Source organism: Scophthalmus maximus, chromosome 5 (assembly GCF_022379125.1).
Source record: "Scophthalmus maximus strain ysfricsl-2021 chromosome 5, ASM2237912v1, whole genome shotgun sequence".
Classification (NCBI taxonomy): Eukaryota; Metazoa; Chordata; class Actinopteri; order Pleuronectiformes; family Scophthalmidae; genus Scophthalmus; species Scophthalmus maximus.
Window position 1 is genome coordinate 9788587 of NC_061519.1, and position 14547 is coordinate 9803133.

Sequence of the window (14547 nt, forward strand, 5' to 3'; positions counted from 1 at the left end):
ATGTTTCATGTTTCCCACTTGGCAGGGTTCCACATCCATTAAATTTATCCTCTCATCATTTGCCAGGGCTGTGGCATATCCATGGTCACATTAGGTATGATCTTATCATTAGGTATGATCTTATCATACCTAAGTGCTGTTGCACTTTAAAATGTCAGTAAAGTACCTGAAATGGAATTTATATAAATTTTATTGGTTCCAGTAAAATTAAGGATTTAATTTATCATGGACATGACCATTGAATTATATAGAAACAATGTGAAAGGAGTACTACCAAATACCAAATACTAAAATAGGCCCAGTAAGGCAGTGCCCTTAAAAACCACAGCAAAAAAGACGAATGGGCCACAGAGTAATTGACGTAAATTGAGTAAACTGGTCTTTAAAGAGTACGCTAATATTGGCTGATTAGAAGAATGTGGCATTGTTTTGAATCTTGTATTCAAATTTAAGGTAAGTTTGTAGGATGGTGTAGAAAAAAAAGCTGCGTTGTTACAGAGACACTTGATGAATCCTAATTCGACTGCAACAGCAGATAACGAAGTACACTAATGTACTTTTGTTCTGGAAGCATTTGTTTATTTATTGGCGCATATATTTTTGATTTAACATTTAAGGGGATAGTTCATTGATTTGGAAGTGGGGGTGTATGAGTTACTTTTAGGATGTCTGGCGGAAAAGGGAAGCAGTGAAAAAATACTCCCTTCAGCGTACAATTCAATAGTTTTTTATTTTTTAGGTAAGCATTTAAAAATGTGATGAAAAAGACGTTTTCCGGTGGTCCCCTCTGCAACAGTGGGACTCGGACTTACGATACTTCGATTTCCCCTCACATGTCAATTGTATTTATCAATATATTTGAAGAACATGGTTGCTCATATCTCTACTGTAACACCATCATTTGACGTGTTACAGTAAGTGATTGCATATTATCACACAGTTTTAGTGGCAAGATACACTCGTTGCCAGGTAATTCGATAAACAAACATAAAAGAAAGGCAGTGTATAGGACAGACTTGTAATGATATACTGTCATGAGGGTTATGTTTTGTATTTGTTGTAAGTGTTTTAGTGAGGTGTTGAATCAACCCAAATGGTAATCTTGGAGGATGCTGTTTAGTTGTGTTTAGAAAGGCAGCAATTACATCACATGGCCTACTCGGTCTATTAATCCTCTGAAGGAATGCGCCCCCTGAATTGGGACACGGCTTACGTGCAAATACTGTATTGCACCAGATGCATCCCAATCACCAAGTTTTTGTCATGCATACAAGCATATCATTTGGAAATCACACTATTCAAAACACTCGATATCAATTATATACAGAAAAAATATGTGCTGTACGGGATATATAACGTGTCACCACATTGTGAAATGGGGAATTTTATATAAAACCTTTCTTGTATGTGTTACTAAACAGTCCGCCAACACCACTCTCTTCGATGTCCATGTCTGGCCGATGTATTTAAAACACAACTTATCAGGCTCATTGCATCATCAAAGCATGTGCGATATGAGAAGACGTCTTACCTGCATAGTTGCTGATCCACCGTCTGACTCTGGCCAGCAGGTTTTCCTCCATGGGGGGTCCATTAAAAGCCATTTTTCTACCTCTGTATTTTTCTTTAGTCCTTCTCCAAACCTTTTCCAGATGAGCAGCTATCCAAAAGTTCAGCTTCAAGCAGACAAGTTTGACATGGGGTCAAGTCCTAGTGCCAATGATGAATGTCAAAGACTTGTAACTCTAATGTGTTAACTTGCTTCACTTTCTGATGTTTCTATTACATAGCCTGCAGAGGCAAAGACTGTGTCCCTGCTCTGGATAGATTGTGCCTTTCCATCTGCTCAGAAGACTCACTGAGCACTTAGGAAACACATGTACACCTTCTTTTTTAAGCAATTATCCAATCAGCCAATCATCTGGCAGGAGCGCAATGCATAAAAGCATGCAGACACCGGTCAGGAGCTTCAGTGAATGTACACATTAAACATCAGAAAAGGGGAAATGGGATCACCCTGACTTTGGCCATGACAAACTTGTTGGTGCCAAATGAGTTGGCTTTGATTGTTTCTGAAAACTGCAGATGTCGTGAGATTCCACACACACACAACAGGCTCCCAACGTTACTCAGAATGGATTGAAAAACAATGAACTCAGAAATGCAGAATCTGGAGTCAACAGCATGAATCCATGGATCCAGGCTGCTGGTGGTGGTTGTGTAATATAGCTGTGGGAAAACACAGCTACGAGAGAGACATTCCCCACAGCTATATTACACAACCACCACTTGGGACATTTTGGGGCTCTTAAATACAAATCAATCACTGTTTGAATTCCACAGGCTATCTGAATATTGTTACTGACCTCGTGCTTCCCCGGCATACCTATCTTTGCAATGGCCACTACCAGCATGATTATGGTCCATGTCACAAAGAAAAGGTTGTGTCAAACTGGTTGCATGAAAATGTCAATAAGTCCCCATATATAAATCCAGTGAATCGAATAATCCTTTCTAGGGTCTAAGTCTTTCTAGGGTCTTTATAGGTTGAAAACGCCATGAAGTACAGTTGTTCTAAAAACAGCCTCACCTTTTATTGTCATTGATTCCACGTCCAAGATGTTGGAAATTCTCATTCCTTCCTTCCATTCTGCTTGAAGGTGACATGAATGCGTCATCTCTGCAGATTTGTCAGCCGCAAGTTTGTGTTGCGGCAACATAAATGGGAAGGCCAATACGGCCACTGCTGACCACATGTCTATCTTAAAAGTTTTAAAAACAAAACAAGAACCCTTAGTTAAAACTTAGATTGGCTTGGACATACTGTATAATAACTGTATAATGTCCTATTGGAGAACACGCAGAGGCATGTGTCTACACTCTATTCACACTATTCCCACCTGAACCCAAGTCTAACTGAACAGTTATTTATATATTCACAAAACAAGTGCAGCAAGAAATATGGAATGTTTTAGGACTGTGATGTTCATCATTTACACCATTTACTGTGACACTGCCTCGTGTACTTGTGATTCATATTGTACCGTTTATTATTTGATTTATCCTCTATTTCACCAGGAAGCTCCCATTGAGATACAATATCTCTTCTTCCAGCGAGTCCTGGTCAAGATGAAAGCAAATAAAAAGAATAAAAGTTCCAAACACAGATACAAACAAAGACAGATGACATTGACACACAACACAGCACTTAAAAACAATTTAAATCATCAAAAGCGATGGCAAAGTTCTGTAAAGTCTGAGATGGGCAAGTTATAATCGAAATCTATTTATTTTTATTTTGTTGAACTTCTTTTTCCCGAGGTCAAGAATGAACTTTCAATGAACAGTTTTGTGAGAGACAATGCAGAAATTCTGGAACTCAAAAAAGAAAGAAAAGAAACAGTAGCCGCTCCCATACAGAGGGGGCGGTATTGTGACGTTAAGCTTGACGCTGTTCTACAAAACGAAGAAGAAGAAGAAGAAGAAGAAGAAGAAGAAGTGCTCCGGTAGAGAAGAACCCACTACATCATTCATTCCCCCACAGCCAAATGAGCCGCACGCTAACGTCGGAGAAGGACAACAGCTGGTAACTCTCGCACACAAGACATGGCCGACGATGAAATCGACTACAACATCGTGTTTCCAGATGCGGGGACATCGGGTGAGCGTCGTGTCATTGTGCCGTGTTGCGTTCAATGCCTCTTGTTAGCTCAGCGCGCGCGCTAGCATCACGCCGTGTAAATAAAAAAAAGAACTCTTTGCTAACTCTTTTGTTAGCTCCGCGTAGCTCAGCTAACGCACGGCCCTGCCGCCTGCCTTGTTTCCCCCCAGAGAGACACTGGCAGGGGACGAAGGAGCCAGTCGTGATCCTGCTGGGCTGGGCCGGCTGCAGAGACAAGCACCTCTCCAAGTACAGCTCCATCTACAACGAACAGGTGAGAGCTAACTAGCCAAGCTAGCCTCTGCTTCCTGTGTTGACCCTGTGGCAGCTGTGTGACATCGCAGACAACTGCCAACACATCACTAACGCATCGCCCCTTCTTTCATTCATTCATTCATTCCCCTTCTGTCGTCCTCGCTTCTTAGGGGTGTGTCACCATCCGCTACACGGTTCCCTTGAAGACGGTCTTCATCTCCGAGTCGTTTGGCTACAAGGAGATGGCCCGCACCGCCCTGAAGCTGCTGGAGATCCTCTCCGACTACGAGGTGGAGAACAGTCCCATTTTCTTTCACATATTCAGCAACGGCGGCTTCATGCTGTACCGGTACATCGTAGAGCTGTTGCAAAGCGACGAGCAGTTCGGCTCGCTGCGTGTGGTTGGGGCCGTGGTGGACAGCGCCCCGGGCGGCGTGAATGTCCGAGGGGCCCTGCGCGCCCTGGCGGCCAACCTGGGGCCCAAAGTAAGCCCCGCCGTGCGGTACGTCCTCTTGGCGCTCTTCGCGGTGGCCGTTTTCCTGCTGCGGGTCATGCTGTACCGCGTGACCAAGTACGTTCACAAGAACCACTACGACGCCGTGCAGGAGAGGCCGCCCACCTGGCCTCACTTCTACCTGTACTCCAAAGCCGACCGCATGGTCCGGCACACGGACATCGAGGTCTTCGTGGAAGCCCTGAAGCAGAAGGGCGTCGCCGGGGACACGTTAGATTTCGTCTCCAGCCCCCACGTCTGTCACTTCCAGCATTTTCCCGAGCAGTACGCCCTCAAGTGTCGGGATTTCTTGGTGGCCTGCATGAAGGACCTGGAAGGGGCCGAGACGAAGAAGAGACACCGGGTTCAAAATGAATGACAAGCGGGAGGAAGCCCTCGTGGGATTTTGCAAACCATCCGGTCGACGTTCCAAGCCGTTACAACTTAGTTTTTTCCTCCGAGGTCTGAAATTTCTGCGCGAAAATTAGTCGGAAACTTTTGTCAAGGCAGCAGGAGTTTTTTTTTTTTCCACTGAACCTCGTACGGGATCCTGCCGACGTTGCTCCGTCCCCAGCGCACACAATGGGGAGGTTCCACAGATGCGGTGTAGGTCTGTCGTGTTTGATCAACATCTGGAAAAACCAGCCTTATGAAACGCTGTAACTCGCATACCCCCAGGCACGAATACGCAACCCTGCCTACTCCAACAGTCATGCACCACATGTAAATATGACAATACAAACATTTGCTGTACACTGGAAGATAGGGACTCAAACTCTTTAGGATGATTTCAATGGTATTTAATGTTGCTGTTAAATGTGACGCATTGTAGATTAGTAGTAGTGACTCTAAATTAGACTGGTTATTGGAAAAATATTAATCTGTATCTTATATTTATAAAATTCAAATGGTATTTGTGGTTTTAACCATTAAAAAGAGAAGGGTGCTTAGAACGAAGGCATCTTTCAAATGAATGATCACATGGGTTAATCATTAATGTTTTCTTCATACAATAAAGGTGTGTAAATTTTAGCCTTAAGCAGAAAATGCAATCTGATGTCTTTTGGGTCCAGAAATTGTAGAATAGCCCTGATGTGTGATAGGAAATTGATTTAATTAAAGGGAAAAGGTGATTGACCATGAATGTATTTGTCCAACACAAACTATTTGTTCTTTTTAACTGACGTGCCTTCAATAAATCAGAATGCTCCTAAAAAAGTATTTCAATTTTAATTATTTTGGGGCTGCACGGTGGTGTAGTGGTTAGCACCTTCGCCTCACAGCAAGAAGGTTCTGGGTTCGAATCCCGGTTCAACCAGGGCCTTTCTGTGTGGAGTTTGCATGTTCTCCCCGTGTATGCGTGGGTTCTCTCCGGGTTCTCCGGCTTCTTCCCACACACCAAAGACATGCAGAATGGGGTTAGGTTCATTGGAGACTCTAAATTGACCGTAGGTGTGAATGTGAGAGTGAATGATTGTCCGTGTCTGTATGTGGCCCTGCGATAGGCTGGCGACCTGTCCAGGGTGTACCCCGCCTCTCGCCCAATGTTAGCTGGGATTGGCTCCAGCGACCCCCCGCGACCCTTAAATGGATAAAGCGGTAGACGATGAATGAATGAATGAATTTTAATTATTTGTGATGATCGCCTGCCTAGTTGTTTTGCCTTATGGATTACACAAGAGTTTTGGTAGTTGAATCCGTCATCAAAGACTTCTTTTTAAGAAAAAAAATGAGAATTTGAGTCACTCAGATGCAGTAGGAAAGTGGTAAAGCGCCACTAGCTAAAAATAAACAAAAAGATAACGGGTTTCATAATGGTGTCAAAAAGGGTTGGGATTGCTGTCTCATCATCATGTCTTGTGTATCATGAACCACTGAACTAACGGGTTGTTTTTACAGTTTATTTGTTCGTGGTATCAGTTATAGTGAAAATGTGGTTTTTTTTTTAAATAAGTCTTGTACTGCTTTGAATGTTCATATGATTCTAGTGCCTTAATTAAGAAGATTTTGCATTTTGCATTAGTTTCGAGCCCCATAGCAACACAATGAGAAAGATTTGCCTCAGTTTTCGGCAGGTAGTGAAAAAACAAGTCCAACCTCACCAGCCATTTTCTTGAGAAACTGCCTGCTTGTTTACAGCGTTGTGGAAATGGATTGAATGTAGAGATCTGGTTCCTAAACCAAATGGACATGAAATTGGAATGTGTAATATCTCAGCTTGGGATTAACAGGTTAGTGGGGGAGTTGGTAAACAGCCGACCGACTGGGAGTTTCTAAAGTATCTGGAAAAAATGGTTTCCAAACAAGGTGCAATTCAGCCCAAATTGCAGTAATGGTCTTCCCTGTTCCCTCTTTTTCCCCCCTTTTTCGACCACAGTATTCTAGAAAGCATTGTCATTGGCTGCATTAGTCAGCAAAGAATTAAGACTTTTTACAGAAAGAGAATCAATAGGGATTTTGATGTTAAAAATAAAAACTAAGATATTGTTTTTATGACGAATATTTGACATGACAAGGTATAATTGAACAATTAACACAGGCTTAAAACTGGGAACATGGGGCCTTTAAAGTTATTAGAGGTGACGGATAAAAGTTTATGATAGCTCTTTATTTAATTGGTTACGAGTGCCGTTTTAATTTAAGCTTCACTTGATTCCTTTATCTTGCTCACTCGCAGAACACCAGCGGGCCTCACTTAGTTTTATGTAATAAACTTCTTTCTGAGAGGTAGACGGGAAGAGATGATGTCTCTGTGATCTCATACCCAGAGGCAGATCAAATCCAGCTGCTTCCCCTCGCCTCCCGTCATGAGACGTCGGGGGCTGTTTGAGGAGCGTGCCTCTGAATGGGTCCAGCAGGGCTGGTTGTTGAATGTCAAATTTGACATTTGGAGGAGCAAGCGAGTTGGCATTTGTCTCTGCGCCAGGCCGGGGCCCTGGCACTTCATGTATCATGTAGAGCTGCTTGGAGGGAAACGGAGAACAAGGAAAAGTTTACGTATCAATACAGACAGATGAACATCGCTTACTGGAGTGCACACGAGACGAGCTGCTCCGACCCTGACGCAATCGTTGCTGCAAATGATTTGTCTTTTGGACCATTAGGAGTCTTAAGCCACCAAGAAAAGAAAAAACACATTTTTTTACTCATTAGCTTGTTAATATTTATTTTTTAGATCGCAACAATTCTCGTAAACAATAAATGTAATGTCAGATGAGTGTGGGTGTTGGCTCACTGACAGAGGATTTAAAATGATACTGGACCTACACTGCACCAATATGATTTACTTCAAAAAAAAACTAGCAATATATCAAAATAACTTCATATCATCTATTATGTTGCCTGGCAACAATGACACTTGTCATAGACTATAACTTGCACATCAAGAATTTTTGCAAGACTGCAGATGTCAAATTTTTTGGATTGAGAAAAACATATTAACATCTCCGCAGTATTGGAAGAAATCTGATTATTTATGTGAGTGAAGTAATGCAACACCACAATGATCCATTGTGGTGTCAATTTCTCATATCATGTATTAACACATATTGGCTTTAAATTGTGTTTCTGATATGTGGGTAAGACTGTTTAAGAGAAGTAATAATTAGCTGAGCCTGGTGTAGAATTATTTATTTGTTCATTTCTTTAGGAGATTATACCCACCACATCCATTACTGCATATTTACATGTGAATGTTGCATTTTAAATTCTACTCAAGTACAAAGTAAAAGCAGTACACTACTTGTGGCTGCTACTTTCAGCCAAAAGTAGTACTTACTTATATATTATCATTGGATTATTATGAGAACAACGCTAATTATTTAGGGACATGTCAAGTACAGTAAGTTTCTTAGGCTTGTTATGTAATTCCAAAAATGTTTGTATTATCCGAATGTAAGCTGAGTGTATGCTAATACTACAATACATTGTAGAACGACATTCCTGGACTACACAGTGTAGTGTAAGAAAAAAAAGTTATAATAATTGGGGATCAAATTAAAAAACACTTTTTAATAACTATATTTACAATTTGATGTTTTAATCTATAGCACAGTCAATGTTACAAACCCATTTAATGTTTGTAGTGTAAAATGATCTGCATGGTAGGTATAAAACAAAAGTATGTGTCCCAGTTATAATGGTAAGCATGGCTGCCAACTAAGTGTGAAGTACAAACATATTGGATTAGATTTAGAATAACAGCAACAGTTCCTTTCAAACCGCACCTACAGTGAGTTCAGCACCGAGACATTTTGACACGTCACAGTGGGAAGGGCGCGTGTGGCTGAAATTAATGACACCTTCCGAATGGCGTGCTGCTGCTTTTGGTTCGAGGCTCCTGCGTGGCACAGTTCACGCTGGCTCACCTCCGGCCGTCACGTCTCACTGGCACACCGGCATAGAACAAGAGCCATGTTGGTTAATGCTGTTACAGTAGCAACACACTGCGCTCCTCCTACTCTGAAACCTGCGCGTTAGCAGAAAATGCAGCTTTCATCAGTTGATTCGTTACGTTATCTTTACATATCCCTGTAAAATGCCCTCAAATCATTTTTTTTTCAATTCTACAGACGTAATAAAAATTACAGTCTGTGAACATATCAGAGATCTCCTTACTCATATTTTCAAAGGGAAATTAGTTTGATTTGAAGATACTTCAGGGAATTATTTTTGTCTTTTGATTGATGCTTCGTCTATTGGATCATTTGAAGACTTTGGAGCAACCAAGGGGGAAAAAATGGATTTTCACACATTAGGTGGTTTAGACCCCAGATTAGATTCAATATTGCATGAAGACTCGCAAAACAATGTAATGTAATGTTGGCGGAAGAGTGTCTGTACTGTACCACACTGGACCCACATTGCAACAATATATTTTACAAGAGTCAAGACGAGAGGCAAAATAGTCAATGTCACACCGCACAATGAAATTCTCACTTCGGTCGTCCTCTGTCTCAAAAATAAAAGAATAAAAGAGGAAGTGCATTTTGCATATCGTATGTGCAAAGCAGACCTGATGAATAAATGAAAAAATAAAGAAACGTTGGGATGACGCAAAGACGTCAGCCACGGTGGGCGCCATCATTGAATTATACATTGAATTGAATACGTTTAACATATGTCAAAATGCGTCCATATCATCTGCAAAGTCAAACAGTGAAATCATTTCCAATGTGTAAGTGTAAGTGGGACCCTCTCAAAAAAACGAGATGATGCATCGAAAGGGGTTCATCCTACGTTTATAATAGTCACATTTCAGACAGTTGCCACTAACTGTGGTGGATTCATAAATGGCACCCGAGCGGGACAGTGGCCAATGAGGCAAAATGCAATATCTGATTGGCATTTTGAATCCACACAGTGGTGCTGATATTCCTAAAGAGGGCAGCGTTGCCTCACAGTTCCCATCATGCAACGTCTTCACCGAGGCCCCAGCTGTGCATGAGGGATCAGGTTCAGCCGGTTAAATATTTGATCCAGGGCTCCGGAGGGATAAAGGCCGTGTAACGTTACCTGCCCAGGCTGTTTTAAATTTGGGGACAAGACTGAAAAGGCTGAAAACACTGTCGAAATAACTTCTGCGGGTTAACTTTCCTTATGAAAACACGGCTTCATTTCTTTTTTAAAGGAAAAATGAGTCTCTCTCGTTCAGAGTGGGCGATGGAGACGAGAAAAGAGGCGATGGAGAGAGAGAATGGATGGACGCGAGGACGGCGTTATAATATCAGCCCCTCCTCAGAAAGGCACTGAAAGAAGAAATTACCCAACGGAAGTTAATGAAGTCTCACAAGTTGATGAGGGGAAAATTGCGGCGAAGAGGGGTCAGCGCTTTCTCTTTAGCCTTTCCCTCTGCCGGGGAAAATGGCTGCGGTCAAGATCCATACTTTTAGAGGACGCTGAGCACTCCAACGCAGAGATGGAGGGAGAGAGATGTGGGGGCGGCGGGGGGATGGGGGGTTGCACTGAGATTAATGGTATTAAGTGGTAGCACTTGGCAATGCGGTAACATATCGTCTGTGTTCTCTATTCCGCGCTGATAGTTTCATAGACCTTGGCTTTACACGTTGACTTTTAGCTGTGATTTACAGGATTCAAATAAGCTTTATCATCTTCTTTATCATCGCAGGACCTGCGGACGTCTTCGGTTTTGGAGTCACGACGGTGCCGGTCGTATCAAAAAAAAATACTATCAACACCTTTAGACGGGTTAATATTTGCCTTTTCCTCTTGGGTCATCATGGCAAAGCCCCAAAACTGCTTGTATATATATTTTTAAAGGAATATTTTTATTCTCTGCGACAGTTTTTCTCCTTGGTTTTAATGTCAGTTCGATTTGAGGAAATGTTTGTATTTCAAGTACATGTTGACATTTTGGATGCGGCCATCTGAACCCTCTTTCTAGATCATTGGGTGGAGATGTGCAGTATTTTATCTGACGGGCGCACATCGACACACGGGGACGCACAGAGGATCAGATAGCATCTAATGGCAAATCTCTGTGACTCCTTCTCCGCTGATCTGGACTGATTTCCGATTATGTTTGACATTTTGATTTTAAGTCTGACATGCTGTGATTTTCTGGCCACTGATAATCATGATTTTTTATTTCTTTCTTTCAAGTGGTCAGGTGGCAATGAGGCAACACAAAAGTACAGAGTTTGGGAATAATGAAAGCAAATTTGCTCTCTTGGGTTTGTATTAATTTGTTAGCTTCATGAAGCTAGATAGAAGGTGGACTTTTTATTTCACAACTTCATCCCTTTTCTTAATCTTCAGTCCTCCCATTTATATCTCTCCTTACACACATACACACACACACACACACACACACGCACACGCACACAGGTGTGTCATGCTGTCTTTTACAGGTGACACACGTGGCGCCTTTCTCTCTCGCTCCACGGGACCAGCCTTGTGATCAAGTTGAGCAGGGAGCCGGGCGAGAAGTCACTCGAGTCACCCCTCTCTTCCCCTCTAATGAGCAAAGTGTCCCGTGGAAGCCGAGTACCAGACAGCATGGGAGCTCACACACACACACACACACACACACACACACACACGCACACACACACACACACACACACACACACACACACACAGTGGACTAAATGCATCACAAGTGCCGGCAAGCACCTTCAATAGGATGAAATGCAGAGGATCAGGACCAAAGTCCAATCCGCCTTTGAGTAACTTTAAAAGGTGTCCTGGTGTTTTGGAGTGAAGAATGAAGAGAAAATCGATGTGTGTGTGTGTGTGTGTGTGTGGGAATGGAATCGGCTGGTTGGACCAGACAGGGAGCCATCATCAAAATCTCCCCTGGTCTATCTCAGCCCCTCAGCCCTCTACTTAAGACCAAAAGAGGCAAAAAAAAAAAAAAAAGCAATGGAATGTTAGATAAAGAGAAAAAAGAAAGAGAGACATAGAGAGAAAGATAGAGAGAGAGAGGGAGGAAGATGGAGAGTGAGAGGAACAGCAGTGTAGAAACCCCTCAGCGTGTGTGCAGCCTCTCTCCCAACGTGTGGTGCGGCAGGCTGCCTCTCACAGCCTATTCAAAGCGAGTGTGTGTTCGTGAAGGAGTGTGTGTTCGTGGTGAAGTGTGTGTGTGTGTGTGTGTGTGTGTGTGTTTCTTCACAGATGTCCTTGAACAGAACCCCCTCAGCTCTGTGGATCCCTGCTGCCACTGGAGAACATTTGACAAGCAGCAGGCTCTTGTTAGAGCGCTGTCAAATTAAAGGTGTGTGTAAGTCTGAGTGTGTGAGTGTGTGTGTGTGTGTGTGTGTGTGTGTGTGTGTGTGTGTGTGTGTGTGTGTGTGTGTGTGTGTGTGTGCGTGTGTGCGCGCGCGCGCAGATGTGTGTGTTTCAGAGGCTGTATTCAGAGCCCTGTCAAATTAAAACTACCAAACAAACTGTGCATGTCACACAGACAGGCCGAGTCGCGTCTGTGATGGCAATGGTAAGCCTAGGGCTGCTTTGTCTGTGTTTGTTTGTGGGTGAATATTTGTGTGTGTATACATGTGTGTACGTGTGGGGGTTCACGTGTGTGTGTGTGTACGTGTGTGTATTTGTGGAGAATAAAAAGGGAGTAGGATTTTGTGGCAAGCATCTCTTTTTTACATGCATCTTTGACTTGTTTGCTATAAACAAATACACGTGAGAAGGAAGAATCTAATGAGGTGTGTCTAAATGGGAAACATGAGTGTGCGTCTCACACACACACAACCTCACCATAGTGATGATCACTATGGTGAGGTTGTGTGTGTGTGTGTCTCTATTCTGATGCGTGATTATACAGAAGTTCGATGCAATGTGATAAAACAATCTTTTAAAACATAACCAAATATTACTTCAAAACAAATAATTAGTATTCAAGTCAAATTATTACTATTTAATTTCAGTTTGAACAAAGAAATATATTCAATGTACTGTTTATGTTGTTCAGAATTTGTACCAAACAAAATTTCTCATAAACCAAGTTACTTAAATAATAGGATGAACATCAGATGATATATGATTATTAAAACACAAAGGAAATCTACAGGATTCCTGCAGGCAGTGTGGACAAACGCACATGTAAATACATGCAACCTTTATGTCAGGACGCTGCATCATTTACAGGGTATCCCACTGTGTGTGTGTGTGTGTGTGTGTGTGTGTGTGTGTGTGTCTGTTCACATGCAGCGTGACAAGACAAAACAAATATGAGAAAAAATTCTGCCAAATAAGGTCAAATTTTGGTTAATCACATATATAAAAATTTGCATTTGCCATCAAAACTGGAGTAAGGGTTAGATAAGGTGTTATAGGCATTGGACCGCAGCTTTGGGGTGTGGACCACACAATGGAATGTAAACAAACTAAAACACGAGGGGTCATAAGATCAAGGAGAAAAAAAACCCATCAAACAACAATATATTGGTTTTAAAAGCTAATAATCACTTCAATCAAACAAATAATCACCACATCTGCCTCTCTTATTTCGATTTCCCGCCACATTTTTATATCTGCCACTGGCAGAGGAGAGGGAAAATCCGGAGCAGAAGGTGCCGCTAATGCGCCAATTGTGCCGTTTGCCAACTGCCATCAAAAAACGATGAGGAAAAATGTGCGCACAACCGATCACGTTGCGATCTGTCAACACGGCCTCAACCATAGCTCACTCTTGCACTTATTGTCCTGTAAAACCTCAACTAGATGCTCTAGTGTTTAGTTTTCTTTCGTGTCTTTTAGTTGGTTTTAATACAAAAAAAAAGTAACAGGTTTGTTTATCCGTGAGATTTAGTCTAGTGCTTGTAAAGTTTTTGCGGTTTTTTGGATTTTATTTTAGGTTTGGAAAGAGCCAGACTAGCTGTTTACTGCTGCAGTGTTTATGCTAAGCTAACAGGCTCCTGGTTCTAGCTTTATTTTTAGCGTACACATTGAAAGTGGCAACTCTTGGCGAGGAATGCAAATTGGCATGTTTTGCAAAATGTCCATCTATTCCATCCCAGGCCAAAAAGGTTGGACGTTCCGTGTTTCCCGTGTGACAGTAAGAATAAGAATGCTAATTTGAATAGTATTAGTGCATGTGGGTGTGTGTGTGTGTGCTGCTCTCTCTGTGTGTGTATGTGTGTGCACATTGCAGTGTTTGTACACTACAGAGCCTGCGTTGGGGTTTTAACCTTGCCTCCATTAGCAAATGTTATGATTTATGCAGTTGCTTTGCAGACTAATATCTTTAGAACTTTTTTTTCCTTTCCTTTATCTTGTAGCTGGGAGGTCGATTCATCTTAAAGAGTGATGAGGGGAGGTTTGCTCTCTATGCAAAACGCATTAAAGCTAAATGAGGAGTCTATTACTCAAATCTGGCTGATAATCCGTTAGCTAAAGACCCCTGGCCGCTAACTAAGCAGATTAAGATATGTCATCGCCACCGTGACCAGGATGACAACAGTACACCACTTATGATCTCTCTCTCACACACACACACACACACATATACACACACACACACACAAAGGAGCACCTTGCTGAGTATATTGCTTATAACCTCATTCACTGTTTAGCTTTCTGCACACACACACACACACACACACACACACACACACACACACACTGTTCCACATATGCACATGCACTTGAGTTGGTCAGTCAATCCCAT

The 14547-nt window shown here is 42.2% G+C and overlaps 1 protein-coding gene across 1 annotated transcript; it reads left to right on the top strand.

The window, feature by feature from the left end:
- The first annotated feature begins 2588 nt into the window (after positions 1-2588).
- Positions 2589-5630, top strand: tmem53 (transmembrane protein 53). The gene is made up of 3 exons (XM_035633092.2): positions 2589-3661; positions 3832-3935; positions 4087-5630. The coding sequence occupies exons 1-3, from the start codon at positions 3607-3609 to the stop codon at positions 4786-4788; spliced, it is 861 nt and encodes a 286-aa protein (XP_035488985.2). The 5' UTR covers positions 2589-3606; the 3' UTR covers positions 4789-5630.
- The last annotated feature ends 8917 nt before the right edge of the window (positions 5631-14547 follow it).

Coding starts and splice junctions, on each gene's coding strand:
- tmem53 (XM_035633092.2), top strand. CDS start 3,607: ATGGCCGACGATGAAATCGACTACAACATCGTGTTTCCAGATGCGGGG. Junction 3,662..3,831: donor TCCAGATGCGGGGACATCGG/GTGAGCGTCGTG, acceptor GTTTCCCCCCAG/AGAGACACTGGCAGGGGACG. Junction 3,936..4,086: donor GCTCCATCTACAACGAACAG/GTGAGAGCTAAC, acceptor CTCGCTTCTTAG/GGGTGTGTCACCATCCGCTA.